The 15,911-nt window shown below is 39.7% G+C and overlaps 1 protein-coding gene across 5 annotated transcripts in view; it reads right to left on the reverse strand.

Annotated features, from left to right (window-relative positions):
* Positions 1–14,673, reverse strand: part of wnk2 (WNK lysine deficient protein kinase 2) — a 225,255-nt gene extending 210,582 nt beyond the window's left edge. For all 5 annotated transcript variants that reach the window (XM_041191976.1, XM_041191978.1, XM_041191977.1 and 2 more), the window contains exon 1: positions 13,807–14,673. In XM_041191976.1, coding sequence (XP_041047910.1) covers positions 13,807–14,565 — 759 coding nt within the window. In that variant the 5' untranslated portion in view covers positions 14,566–14,673. The remainder of the gene's footprint in view (positions 1–13,806) is intronic.
* Positions 14,674–15,911: the final 1,238 nt, after the last annotated feature.

Genomic DNA, 15,911 nt, shown 5'->3' on the forward strand with positions numbered 1-15,911 from the left:
ATTTTTAGCATTATTTCACATGTTCATCACCTTAAGTATGTTGCAGCTACTTTCACATTATTTGAGTGAAAACTGCAAAACATTGACCCTTAACTTAGAAGCTAAGAAAATAAAAAGGCTGTTAAAAATACGTCGGCCACTGAAACACTGGCTCTAGTGCAAGCAGTGGATATGGGATTCTATTTGTAGAATATTTTAAGTGAGATTCTGTACAATGGGCATTCCCATTGAATGTCATGTAGAAAATTGTTCATTGTTGGATAATGTACACTGAAACAGAGCAAGGAAAGGCAATGGATTAACACTGCTGGCTTGAAACAAATGCTGGAGAGAGAGAAAGAAAATGAAAGATGATAAGCTTTACCCCGTGAAAAGGGATAGTGAATAATTCAGATTATTGTAGATCAGCATGCCTGCCTCACATCAGCCATATGAAAACATGGTCAGAAAATGAGTAGATAAAAGATGAGTGCAGTTCAAAGTTAAAAAACTGAAAAACTAAATTTCAGAAAACGTTAACAAAGGTTGGAAGCGCATCCCAAATGAAGATTGGAGATCAGGGATGCTCACAAGTTTTTAAAAGCAGGATTATCTAGTATTCAGTTATCAAGTACCATATATATATATCAAGAGGGGTGAGATTTAATAGCAGTACTAAATGGTGGCCTATATTTAGTAGTCAGCAGTAAGCGAACGCTGCCAGCATTCATTATGCTTTCAGCAGCCCAGAGATTTTTGCTTGACAATTTTGTCATTGGTAATCTGATACAGTTCAGTGCCGTCTACAGGGCATCTGGGACTTGAGGGCAGGGCAAGCAAACCAACCAGATTGAAGAATCTTCACAGATACTTAGAGGCTAAGCCAGAAAGCAAAATTAAGAGAAATAAAGATGAGATTAAGAGAGAGAGAAATAAAAGAGACAAAGAAATAATTAATTTTTTTTAAAGCTTCCAACAATTAAAATCTGAAATAATGAGACTCCAGACTTGGAAAAGTTAACTTTGAGTGCCAGAAGGATTGTTTGACAGTAATTAAAGACTTAAAGCACTGTTAATAATTTACATACACCTGAATGAACCCGCCCCAACTTTTCCTGATGTGCTTAGTGCGCATCTACTGCAACTTCACAACCTTCATATATTTTAATGCTGAGTCAGTGAGATACTAGCGCAGCCAAGCGTGTGGTGGAGCAGAGTAAATCAGACCGCATCTTCCTGATTTCCACATTTTGCTGCACATGTAGTGTGTATTGATAGCCTTCCTGTTAGAAATACCACAAAACCAGCGCTGATGAAGTAGTTTAGAGAGATAAATAAAGAAAGATAATTGCTGTAAATCAGTAACAAAGTAGCCATAAGCTCAGGATTGGCACAAGTACAGAGGGGAGATGAGAAGGAATACCACACTTGTCCAGTAAAAAGGGGCAATTTAGAAGTAATCCCTCACCACACAATTATTAGGATCTTGAATACTTTATCACAAATAACTACTGAAGACGATCAATCAACAGTGTTCAATACAGAATTATACACATGAAGACAGGTATAAAGTGTAAACGGAAAGCAGCCAGTACAAACAGGAATGACTCGCCCCTGGCCTGTTCCACCATTCAATGAGATCAATCTGTAGCTCAACTTCATATAATTGCCTTTGACCCATATCCCTTAATATCTTTGATTAACAAAAATCCATCAATCATTCTCACAATTTAAAATCAACAATGATCGAGCATCCATTGCCATTTTCAAAACAGAGTTCCAAACCTCTGCTACTGTGTGGAACTGTTCCTTAATTGTCCTCGTCAAAGGTCTGGCTTTAATATTCCGAACATGCCTTAGTCCCAGGCTCCAGCAGAAATACTTTCTCTCTACTTGATCCATCTGCTGCCCTTAAAAAAAAAATCACCTCTCAACCATCTAATTCCAGGGAATACAATTCTTGTTTGTGTAATGTCTCAATTTAACCCATTGTGTCCAGGTATTATACAGGTAAATCTGCACTCCAAAGTCAATATATCCTTCTTAATGTGTGGTGCCCAAACAGCTCAGTGTATTCCAGGTATCACCTAACCAGGGTTTTGTATAGCTGAAGCATGACTTCTATTCCCTTGTATTTTAGTCCTCAAGATATAAAAAGTCAGCATTCCATTAACCCTTTATGATTATTTTCAGCACCTGTTCATGTTAATGATCCATGTATATGGGCTCTCTGTCTCTTTGGACCTCCACACCTTCTAGCCTTTCATTTAGAAAGCATCCTGTTTATCCTTTTTGGCTCCAAAGTAGATGACTTCATTTGTGTACATAACCCTCATTTTTGCCCATTCACTTATCAGTATCTCTTTGTAATTTTATTTTTCCATCAACATTGCTTAAAATGGTGCCCATCTTTGGGTTATTGGCAACTTGGGTATGTGGCTTTCTATCCCATCATCTAAGTCATTAATAAATACAGTGAATAGTACAGTGAACAGACCGTTACAGGACACCACTATTCACATCCTGACAATTAAATTAGGGATAATGGACAGGTACTTTATTTCCTGCCACTCAGCATTATTCAAACCAGGTCAATAACTTGCCTTCAATTCTTTAAACAAACAGTCTCTTAACAGACATTATATAGACTTAAAGAAGGCATTTGATACGTAACATCCACAGACATTCCCTAACCAGTAGATTAGTCACTTCTTCAAAAAAATTCATCGGGTTCGTCAGGCATGACCTATTCTTTACACATCCAGCTGGCTCTCTCTGATCAGTCATGTTATCCTTAATTATGGACTTGATTAATTTTGCAATAACAGATGATGGGTTAATTGGTGTAAAATTCTCTAGCTTTCCACACTCACCTTTCTTTAGCAGCAGAATGATGTGCAATTTTCCAGTCTACAGGAACAGCTCCTGATTCTAGTGAACTTTGGAAGATCATAGTTAGGGTATCAACAATTTTCTCACCTATTTCCCTTAAAACACTGGGATGGAACCCATCTTGTCCTTTTTAGTGCCAGTATTTTCTTCATTACTGTTTTTTGTTTACATTAATTTTGATGAGTCCTATCCCTGCTTCAATATTAGTTTCCTCAAGATGTCTAGATACTGACCTCCTCCTCGGCCATGAATAATTACTTTGTTATGTTCACCCTTTCCTTATTATTAACAATATCAACTTAAGGATCCCACATTTCTCCTGACCACTTTTTCCTAACACAATTATAAAGACTTGATTTTGATGCGCCTTGCAAGTTTCTTTTCATACTCCCTTTTTTGTAACTTTTACTATCACCTTTTTGCTGTTCTTTGTAGCTTTCCCTTTAATGAGGTTTTGAGCTATATTTTGCATTTTTGTGCACGTTAGCTTTTAGTTTTATGATACGCACTTACTGGTTCTATGACAGTTTCAAAAGACTATCCTGAACATTCATTACCTTTCTGGAATGTGCTAATCTACTTAGTCAAATATATACAATAGTTAATAGCCCCCATTAAAATCACAGTTTTTACTACATGCTTGCCTAATCTCTGCATTTATACGATCTACCATTTCAAGGTTGCTACCAGCGGGTCTACACACATCTCTGCCTAGTCTTAAATCCTTTTCCATTTCCTAATTTCACTCATAAGTCACGAACAAGGATTTAACATCCACAAAGTGTCTTTTTGTATTCAGAAATTTCTATGACCTTAAAGTTTGCTTCCTGATGACTTCAGTATTCACCAGATCACAGAACATTGCAGAACACAGGTCAAGTACTATATCTTACAAAATAATTCAACATGCAAAAGCATAGAAATCACCCTTTAACCAGGCCATCTTCAATGCCCAAAATAGAATTTTTTTGCACACTGTATTCCATTATATTCCAGTGTCAGCTCTGGCTCAGTTGTCAGCATTCTTGTCTCTGAATCATAAGGTTCCAGGTTCAATTCCCACTCCAGGTCTTACGCTCTTGTGCAGTACTGAGGTCGCGTTAGAGGTGCCTTCTTTTGGGTGAGATGTTAAACCGAGACTCCATCTGCCTGCTCAGGTGGATGCAAAGAATCCCACCTCACCATTTCAAAGAAGAGAAGTTATCCCCAGTGTCCTGGCCAATACTTCTCCCCCAATCAAGATTGCTAAAAAGTATTATCTGGTCATTATCGCATGTTGTGGGAATTTGCTGTGTAAAGATTGGCTGCCACATTCCTTACATTACAGTGACTATACTTCAAAAAGTGCTTCATTATACCAAAGTGTTTTACAGCCATCGGTGATCATGAAAAGCACTGTATAAATACAACTTTCTTTCTTTTCACTAATCCAAGGAATGTGGTGTAACTCATTTTTGACCCCCCACAGCTAGTGGTTCGGCTAAAAATTGCTTTCTGCTAAAACATCAATTGATTCTATCTCAGCAATAAGCCTAATTTGTTACTTTAAAATAAAATCAGTTTCACATACATACCGCATTACCTCGTCTTAAAAGCAATTTTCTTAAATGTCATATGCTAACTTCTTACAAAAATAATGGTGATATATTTGAAAACAAAGACTGAAATTAGTTAAGGGTTATTGTAAGGTAAAACTGTAAGTGATAATGTCTGTGCTTTTCTAGAAGTAGTAACTCAAACTTAATTCTGAACTAAGCATCAGATTATACCAAATTGTCTTCAATTTCCAATCGAGACATGATATACAAATCAAATGCAAAGACATCCTTCGCAGTTATTACTCAGTAACTCAGTTTGATTTTACTTGGTAACATGTAAAGTCTTGGCGATAACATTTAGGTCATGTTTATATCAGACTTTACATTTGATAAAAGGTATAATTACTGTGATCCATTGCTTAGTAAAGTAAATCCAGCAAGGTAGCTGGCTAGGACAAGAAACATTTGGTAGACTGATCCTACAGAATAATTTATACTTATTTTAAAATTGACAAAACACAACCCGCAGCAAATTATTGAGGCAATTTAGGAGGTATTGTGAGTGCAAAAGCAGTTTCACTTCATCCTGACACTGCAACTATAGTGTTAATACAGTCTCAATTCAGAATTTCAAAAGGAGGATGGGAATTACATACTAAGATAAAAGCAAAATACTGTGGGTGCTGGAAATCTGAAACAAAAACAAAAATTGCTGGAAAAACTCAGCAGGTCTGACAGCATCTGTGGAGAGGAAGACAGTTGTTTCGAATCCGTATGACTCCATCAGAACTAAAGAGAAATAGAAATGTGGTGAAATATAAGCTGTTCAAGGGGGGTTGGACAGGTGAAGCTGGATAGAGGGCCAGTGATAGGTGGAGGCAAAGGAGAGATTGCCAAAGATGTCATAAACAAAAGATCAAAGAGGTGTTGGCAGTGGTGATATTAGCTAAAGGATGTACTAATGGTGACATTAAGGGTAGAAAGCAGGATGAGCAAGTGACAGATGGCCCTAGTGGGGTGGGGGGAGGGGATCAAAATAGGCTAAAAGGTGGAGATAAAACAATGGATGGAAATAAATTTTAAAAATAATAATACAAATAGGTGGGAAAAGAAAAACATATAAAAATTACAATTATTAGAAAAAAGGGGATCAAAAAGAGGTGAGGATGGAGGAGAGAGTTCATGATCTGAAGTTGTTGAACTCAATGTTAAGTCTGGAAGGCTGTAAAGTGCCTAAATCTGAAGATAAGGTGCTGTTCCTCCAGTCTGCGTTGAGCTTCACTGGAACATTGCAGCAGGCCAAGGACAGACATGTGGGCATGAGAGCAGGGTGGTGTGTTGAAATGGCAAACTATAGGAAGCATGACCTCCTTCATCCTTTAGCTAATATCACCAGCGTCAACATCCTTTTGACCTTTTGTTTATGACATCTTTAGCAATCTCTCCATTGCCTCCACCTATCACTGGCCCCCTATTCAGTTTCAGCTGTCCAGCCCCCCTTAAATAGCTTATATTTCACCACACTTCTATTTCTCTTTAGTTCTGATGAAGAATCATTCGGATTCGAAACATTAACTGTCTCCCTCTCCACAGATGCTGTCAGACCTGCTGAATTTGTCCAGCAATTTTTGTTTTTGTTGGGAATTACATACGTTTAGCATCAGTGTGAATTAGAAAACACTTTACACTGCCACTAAATACATTGGGTAAACGCATTGATTATATTCAATCTTCTCAAACTCCAGTTTATGAAATCTTGTGCATTACATCAGGTGCACTATTCCCACATGCAAAAACTCCCTATCCTCTTATTCTAATAAACTGCATCTTGTGTTAAATGCTCAAAAGAACATTACTTTCCATCCAAGCTATATTAACTTATTTCCAAGAAGAAAGATTTTTTCTTCATACTTAGTCATAATCCTTTTGCTAGTTTTCCCAAATAACCATATACATCATTTTTCAGCTTTATTCCTATAATTCAAAACTTCAACCTTTTTTGACAGGAAACTGGCCACTCCAACAAGGTGTCTGAATTGTGACATGTAGATACTTGGGAGGAAAGAAATGTTCCCCTGCTCTTGTTTGAGGCATCAGTTCATAATTACTTAGGTTTACAAAGAATATTATTACAAGCTTGACACCCTTAACAGCTATGCAATAAAATTTTCACAAGTCGTTTAGGGAAATAGGTCTGGTTCCCAAAACTGGCTCATATAATGCTTTACATATTATAAAAGTGCTCGTAAGATGAGCTAAAAAAATACCGCTAAGTTCCTACTGTTTGCATCTTTCACAGACCCAAAGACAAAGCTATAAGCTACACTATAATCGGAATTAAGGTGAGCTCATTATCCGATGGCAATTCACCCTTTCATCTCTGTACTACAATTAATTGATTTCTTTCTCTCCATTTTATTGGTACTGTTATGGTCTGTGGATTTCTCCCTCTGGAGCACGAAACACGTGTTCTTCCTTTCTCCCTGCATCCTGCAATGTTGACATTTTCTATATTTTGGTTCTAGGATGACACTGTCAAATTCACATTTATTGCCTCTCACCAGTTACCGTGAAGTAGTGATGGTATGCCTTCTCTTAGCCGAAGACCCTGTGACAGTGGTATCCCCACTCGCAACCTTACCACAGAGTCTCCAATTCCAACTTGCCCCTTCTTGACTTCAAAACTGTGATAAGTTTAACTTGTCCTTCCCTCTTCTTATAACCTTTAGACTTTTACAGACACAAGTTTAGCATCACCTAATTATTACTATCTGAGTCACTCATTCTCATCAGCACTAGATTCCCACCTAGCCTTGTATCATCATTTAGTCTCGGATCCCTTCATCTAAGTCAATAACATAGATTGTAAATAGCTGAAGACCCAGCACTGATCCTTGTGGCAGTTCATTAGTTACAGCTTGTCAAATGAAAATGCCCTGTATATCCCTACATTCTACTTCCTGTCTGCTGGCTAATCCTCCATCCACGTTGATATATTATCTCCAACTTCATGAGCTCTTATCTTGTGCATCAACCTTTCACGTGACACCTTACCGAATGCCTTTTGGAATATATTACGTCAACTGGTTTCCCCTTTATCGGCCTTGCTACATCCTCAAAAAGCTCAAACAAATTTGTCAACCACAATTTCCTTTTGTAAAGCCATGTTGACTTTATCTTATCATACTGTGATTTACTTGTTAAGACTTCCTTAATAATAGATTCCAGCATCTTTCTGATGACCTAATATCAGGCTAACTAGCCTGTAGTTAGCATTCTCAGCTGACGCACCAGTTGGGCAATAAAGGTGGCCTCATCACTCCTGGGTCAGGGAAGGAGAATGGAGAAGCAGCAAAGCAAAAAAGTAAGGCTTCTACTTCTGAAAACTTTCCAGTGAGGTTTGTCTGAAATTGTGTGTTGCTGTGAAGGAAGGATGGGATCAGATTCAGCTATGTTGCCCTTTTATTCTGAAGGGCACTTAAGCTTATTAAATGGAAAAACAGATCACAACCTTAACTTTTGAAGTCAGAAGGAAAGGTCCTAATAAAATTTTGATTTTTTTTCTTCAACATACTCAGCTCATTTCCAAGCAACACAATCTGTAAGGGCAAACTTCCAATCAATTGTACATGGTTAGCTAACTGTCATCCACCTATAGTTGTTAATACTGGAGTAAAAGGGCATGGATGCAACAAATTACTTCAGTTAGCAATGAAACCTATAAAACATCATTCTAGGTTTCAACTTGGAGACAAAAGTAAAATTATAACTAGTTAAGAATCTATATTAACAGTTTTAAAATTAGTCTCCCAACCTACTTGCACACAGATTGATAATTTGTTTCCTTTGTATCATAAACTACAATGCTGATATCGGAAAGAAAATATTTACAAAACATAAGGAAAGGAGAAGCAGGCCAAAATCCAATCATAAATTCAGTTAGAAGAATACTTTTACATTATCCCAGACATGGGAATATTCCATTTTCCACTACCAATGCAGATTTTAATGGAAACAGGTTAAGAATATGAACTTTAGGTGCTTGTACATTTTGCAGGTTAGAGTAAAAGTAAGAGGAATGGAACACTGAGCCATGTGAAAGCATTTAGGAAGGGTAATCAAACAATTGGGAGAAAAGATTAATTTGGTAAAGATTTTAACAGGCAAGAGAAGTAGTGAAGTGGAAGGGTTTAATGAAAATTAAGTTAAATATTATGGGTGCAGCATATTACCTGCACATGAGATAAAGGAAGCAAAAGGCTAGAATCGATAAAACAAAGGGTGAGAGGGAAAACAAGTCAGGAAAAAGTTGCAGGATGAATCGACTGAAACCACAAAGATATATAAATTTAATGCAATGGGTCTGGAATTCACTGCCTAAGTTGGTGGTTGAGGTTGAAATGTTCAACTCATTTAAGAGGTACCAGGATCTGCATCTAAAGACCTGTAACCTGCAAGGCTATGGACCAGATTAGTTTGTCTTTTTTTAGGCCGGTGCAGACATGTTGAGCTGAATGGCCTCTATTGCATTGTAACTTTCCTATGGGTGGTTGGAAGCCAATGTAGTTCTACAAGAACTCGCCTGATGGATGAGCTGGGCTTGGTAAAGGACTACAAAGGAGGTAGGTGGTGCCATAGTAGTAACGCCACCGGACTAGTAATTCAGAGTTAATGCTCTGGGGACATGGGCTCAAATCCCAAATGGGCAGCTGGTGGGATTTAAATACAATTAATAAATCTGGAATATAAAGCTAGTCTGAGTAATGGTGACCATGACAACTATCATTGATTGCTGTAAAAACCCATCTGATCCACCAATGCCCTTCAGGGAAGAAAATCTGCCATCCTTATGTGGTCTGGCCTACATTTGACTCCAGACCCACAGCACTGTGTTTGACTCTTAAATGCCCTCTGAAATGGCCCATCAAGCTACTTAGTTCATGGATACCAAATGCTATCCTTGCCAGCAACACCCACACCTCATGAAAGCAATTTGCACAAGTTAGACTTTATGGAGGATAGACAAAATGCAGCCAATGATGAGCACATTGGAATAGAGTTTAGGGGTTGCAAAAGACAAAGGGTTCAGCAACATACAAATGGAAACAGGTAACTTTTATGAGGCAGATAACTATTCTTGACAGTCAATAGGATGTGGGACTTCAGCTCAATTCACAGTTACAAAAGAAAAAGATTTGACATGTTTTGTTCAATACGAGTGGCCTAGGAGGTAGATGAGTCAGTAGCTAGCACCAAGAGTGATGGTTTCAGCAATGACAAACAGGAAAAATTATTCAAAGTTACTTACAAACATGCACTTTAAAAACATTAAATGCGAAACCTCGCAAAGCACTTTAGATGCAAAAAATGACCAAATATGCCATGCAAAAATGGTGGCATAATGAAATGCTAAGCAAATACACTGTGAAGATATAGAGCATCTAGAGTGCAAAAATATACCTGTAAAGCCAGACTTCTTGTAAATATTTCCACAATTCTGCTAGCCAGACTATAATTAAACTTATTTTTTAACCCCCACCCTTTTTTTTGATGTTAACTGATTAAAGGATGACAACATTCTCCTCCTGTTGCAAATTGTCCATCTTCTAAGAAAAATAACTAACCTCTCTAGTCCAAAACACTTGGGACTAAATCATTTCTGGATTTTGCAATTTATTGGATTATAGAATGGCATTGGAATGCCTAATCACAAGTGTATGAACCAGAAAGCACTGCAGATATAAATATTTACCTGAAGCATAAAAGTGATAAGACATAAAAGCAGTAATAAAAATTGTCTTACTGATCCAAATACCGTATCTTCCATGTTACTGCTAAAACGATGCCGTGAGTTGCTTGGGTCTGCTCAAAATATTTCCAGATAATTGGCATTTCCAAATAACAGATTTTTGGACTGGAGAGATTACAGTGTATTTCATTTCAACCTAACAATGGCATTTTGATGGAATAATACCTGCTTTCTAGGATAAATCATTAAAGTAAGGTTTTGCTGGCCAAATACAGAACAATGCCAGCATTATTCTACTTACTACTAATTGTTACTTTGTGTATTTCAATTGGTTTTCAAGGACACTTAGACAAATTTAAAAAGCTCAAGAACAGTTTTACCATTAGGTTTCTCAATAAATTTAAGAACGGCTCTGCATAGATTTGTCAGACCAACTACTAAACACTAACATTAAAAATAAATAAATTTCATTGTAGAAATGAAAACATAGCACCTACAAGAATACAACAGAGTATCAACAGTGCCAATTCTTATGGATCCAACATTAACAGACTGGAAACAAGAATTTATACAACCCTGCATTCCTGGAGGCATTTGAAAGAGCCAAACTGAATACATAAAACCCAATGTTTAAGAGTTGAAAATGTTCACAGACATTTGTATATTTATTTCTGATCTTTATACGATGCAATTCCTTGTGATCTAGGTTTCGAATTTTACCAAACCTATGTAACCTGAATGGAGGTGTTTTTAGTTTATAGCTACACAGCATCAAGACAACAGATCAGCATGTACAAAGTGCTGACAGTTAAAGGCTCCATCATTTGGTAAATACTGACCTGAGAAAATTCACGGTTACAAATATCTTTCAATCCCAACACTCTTAACTGTATTAAAAGACGGATAAAGTACATGTATGTGTACATGTGTTTGTTAGTCATCACCTTGCATGCTTTGAACTGATAGAGGAAGCTTTGCAATGCTGTGTTTGGAACATCCTCATTTGATCTCAAGTTTATCAGGGAAAAGGAGTACTGCCCACAATTCATGGCACCCATTCATGGAGTTGGAAAAGAATCACTTCTACATAAAAACAAAACACTGGAAAAATTAGGAGGTCTGCCAGCCTATTGGAGTGAGAAACAGAGTTAGTTTTTCCAAATCCAATTTGACTCTTATTGATTCTGAAGTGTCATGCCGGACTGAATGTTAACTGTTTCTCTCTCCACAGATGCTGCCAGACCTGCTGAGTTTTTCTAGCACTTTGTTTTTATTTCAGATTTCCAGAATTTACAGTATTTTGCTTTTAATCATTTCTACATGTCTATTTCTGCGATGGCTGCAGAAATCAGTCCCATCAGCAAGCATCACAATCTTCGCATGCTAGATGGGCTCTACAAGAACCACCAAGCTCATTCAAAAGGCCACACAAGAACTGGAAAAATCTGTCCAATGAGGCCGGCATCTAAAACTTGTGACTGGGAACCCAGTAATGTGCCGCTACAATTCTAGTTCAACCCTATTTCAAGCCCAAGGGAAACTACATTGCTCAAAGAGGTTGTAGGAAGAACCATACATCCGACAGAAATTGTGCATTTTCTCCCTACACATGGAACTTATAGCAATTATAATTTGCCCTACTGCCAAAATATACATAAAAACGCAAGTGCCATACTACGCAACTCGCACCTACTATTGCTAGAGCAAAAGTGCTTTAAGCAAGGGCTTCCAAATTGTGCATCACGACCCCCAGTGGGGTTGCGACACAAGATTTTGGGGTTGTGAGCTCAGAGGCTGCCATGGAGCTTGGACTGAATCCCAAGGCCCCTTTAAATCCTTGGGGCTTTTTTCCCTATTAGCATGGCTTAACAGACAGATCTTTGAGGACCAATTGGTGCCGTAAAAAACACCCATTAAAAGGTAGGTGTTAGTTTTCAAAACCCTGCAGTTTAAACAATTCTCAACATGCTGAACTTCTCTCCCACACTACCACTCGGGAGCTAAACCCCCTCCGTGCTGTTAAACCGACCCCCACTCCGCTCAGGAGCTACCACTAACCCCCTGCCCTGCCCCATCCCCTTGCCCCAGGGCCACACAAAGTCTGAGACATTAAAATGGGGTCACATCAGGAAAAGGTTTTGGAAGCACTGGCTTAACTCCATACTAGAGAAGTAATTAATAAGTAGGATGGTGAAAGTGGATTTTTCATAGACAATTACATCTTCTTAAGGTGGTAAATTAAAGAACTTTTAAAGATTTGACATTTTGTCCACAAGACAAAAAACAGATGCTGCTTTCTAAATTCTAAAATGGGCTCATGGCAGAAGGAACATGTCTACACAATAATCACCAGACATTGGACATCTGTTTCATTAGGAAAACAAATACTATAACTTTAGGAAAGAAATCTAATTAAGTAATACAGGTTTCTTCATGCTCACTTGAAATAATGATATCTATTAGGCTGATTTTTTGGAAGGTTTAAATAGGATTTCCTTTAAGCTTAAATTGCACTGCAATAAGAAATTGAAGTTTCTTACTTTATGCAATGGCTGATCAGAATCTGGACTGAATCATGTGTAAAATACGTGTTCTAGAAAACATCTCACCCATCTAATTATGGTTATGAGGTCTTCAGTATTTGGCCAATATGGTGCAAAAATGGAAGGAACCCAAGCTTTTATGGCAACGTTTCTTTGCAAATTTTAACACCCGTAATTTTAATATAATTCTTTCCAAACCCAAGGAAGTGATTTTTTTTTTACAAAGCCAATTACTGTCCGTTTTGAGCGCTGAACAGACTGCAGCACAATTCATTTTTTTTCCAAAGCGACGAAACAAAAACTAGCCTTACTGCGTTTAACCCGAAATCAATTTTAAATGAACATTCTATCTTTTTACTTTTAAAAGTAAAAAGATAAAATGTTAATTCATTTAAAATTGGACTCATTTTAATCCATGATTTAATAACCGTGACATAAGGGGCATTTCAGGGCAAAGCACTGAAGGTTTAAAAATTGTCTATCAGGGTAATGCAGAAACTTCAAATACGTTAACCAGCATCATCACCTCACCCCCAAATTTCTTCATATCGGGGGAAAAATGTTTTACGGGATGACAACATTATTAACATGAAGTGGGCGACGCACGGTCTTGTTTTCATAAACCCGGATCAAAAAGAAAGCATGTTATAAACTCAGGTAATGGGTAGTTTCCCAGGTTGACAAGTGTTACGCTGAAGCGTTTCGTCGAAAGAAGCGATCTGCCCGATCTCAATCCTATACGTTATTGGCAGCGGCTTTATCCGTTTATTCCTTACACTTCTATCCACCGATGAACACTTACATTCAACCATCTTCGAAACCATAGACATGTTTATGGCATTGGCCAGATTAACAGATGGACAGATAAAACAGTAACACCGGTTACAAGAACAAAACGTATCCCTTAAATACTTGCTCATATTCAGTGCTTATGATTTAAATAGTGAAAGGTCTGGTTTGAGGTTTACTGTAGTAATTTACCAAGCCAGTGGGCATGGAGCTTCAAACAACCCCAAAACCCCTCCCCAAATGAATGAAATAAGAGGCAGCACTAAGAGTGAAGACCTATTTGACAAGCGTACAGGCGATAATTTAAGCACCTTACCTGAAGCTCACACCAGGCGACCTCCAGCCATGTCTCCGTATCCAAACCCTTGTAGACAGTTTTGAACGAGCCTCTTCCAAGTTCAATATCAAACTTGAGAAATCTGCCGTCGGTTGAAGTGGCGACCGCTTTCATCTCAGCTTCTTCCTCGTTGTCCTCACTCTTGGACTTGGAGAGGTCTTTGGAGCTATCCGCCGGCTCTTTGGATGCGCTCTCGCCCGCTTTGCCTTCCTTGTCTTCATCGGCGCTGACACTCTCGGTGGCGCTGCCTTTCTTCCCGGCTTGGCTCTCGGTGCTGGAGCCTTCGGCGGCCGCTTCGCCTTGCAAAGCTCTCACCGCCGCGCTCTGCGGCTCCGGCTCAGCCCCGTTCTGCAGCAGCCGGCTTGGCCTGTCGGCCGGCGCCGGCGGCGGCACCGACAGCGGCACGATCCGCCTGACGAACCTGTGAGGGTGACGCGGGTAATCCTGGACGAGAGGATTCGGGCCGGGGGCCGCTGTCCTCCTCCTCCTCATCATCACTGCAGCAGAGTCCATGTTGCTGTTGCTGCTGCTGCAGCCGCCGGTGGGAGCTGCAGCCTCCTCCTCCTCCTCCTCCTGTCCACCATCACCGCACTCGGGGCCATTCCCAGTGCCGACCGCAGACACCACACCGCCGGCGGCCGCGGCGTCGTCTCCCCCAGCGCCGGTGTTGTCACTCACTGCGGCGGCGGTTATCTCCGTCAGCCCCGGCTTCCCACTCACACCCTCCCGAGGCTCCATTTAAATTATGGCCAGAGACAAAAAAAAAACAAAAATGACCAAATTTAACGGGGAGATACGCCGGGGATGGGAGCCGACACGATGCCTCGCTGCAAAGAGCGCAGCCCCGACTGACGCAGCTCTCTCTCTTAACCACCCACCCCCCCCAACCCCCCTCCCCAGCCACAACCACCCCCACCACCGGCACAAACTCCCCCCTCTTCTGCCCCCCCGCCCAAAAGACACCTTCGCACAACAGCCCCGAAGCTGCAACTTTATCCATTCAGAGAAACAGCTAAGCCGCCAGCCCCGTGTCGTCATGAGCGCTCCAACATGCCCGCGCTCTCCCGCTCGCTCCAGCCCCTCGTTCCGGGCGCACGCCCACCGCGCCCTGACGTCAGCAGCACGCTCGCGCGTCAATGCGCGCGGCCACCTGGAGCCGCGTGAGCTGCAGCGCAGGCTTGCTTTCAGGTGGGTTCGACCCCCCATATTACTGCTTTATTGAGATCTCTATTCTCTCCCTCTCATAGCAATCAAACCCTACTTGACAGAGATCACTGTTATTGCCCGAAACAGACGTTTGGCTATTTTTTAATAACCCAATAAATTTGACACTACGTTGTCCCAGCGTCACCAGCCGAAACATAGTTCCACAAATGTCCTTTCTTAAGGAGGCTACATTAACATGATTTAGATGTAAAGTGCCATCATAAAGAGATCTAGAATTCTTCATCGCAATAGCGTTGTTTGTGTCAGCTGGACAGTCAATACCCTGCGGTACATGTCAAAAGAAAAACAAGATGTGTAACCTGCAGAGAATACATTTGTAATTTTCTGTTTGAGAAATATACCCATTGCATAATACCTATCACAATACGTCATATCTTCAAATCTTTTAGCAGGAACATCTTTGTAACTTTTCATTTATGTCACACTGAGCTGAACTATGGATTATAAACATTCATATTTTCACAGTCACACTCGAAAAACAACTGGTAGTAAAAGCTCATCCACAATCACTTAAACATAATTCTTGCAATGTCACTTGCAGTTTTTTAAAAATCTATATCTAATGCGCAAGCAACAGTTGATATTTAATATAAAGGCAAAATATTGCGGACGCTGGAAATCAGAAACAAAAAATTGCTGGAAAAACTCAGCAGATCTGATAGCATCTGTGGGGAGAAAGGCAAAGTTAACGTTTCGAGTCCGTATGATTAGATGTTAACTCTGTCTTTCTCTCCACAGTTGCTGTCAGACCTGCTGAGTTGATATTTAATGATGCATTACTGCTAGTCCTAATGGGAAGACTGAGGCGTGAGGGACACAAACAACCAGGACAAGAGAGGCAATGTGTATCAGAGTTG

Source organism: Carcharodon carcharias, chromosome 7 (assembly GCF_017639515.1).
Source record: "Carcharodon carcharias isolate sCarCar2 chromosome 7, sCarCar2.pri, whole genome shotgun sequence".
NCBI classification, from domain to species: domain Eukaryota; kingdom Metazoa; phylum Chordata; class Chondrichthyes; order Lamniformes; family Lamnidae; genus Carcharodon; species Carcharodon carcharias.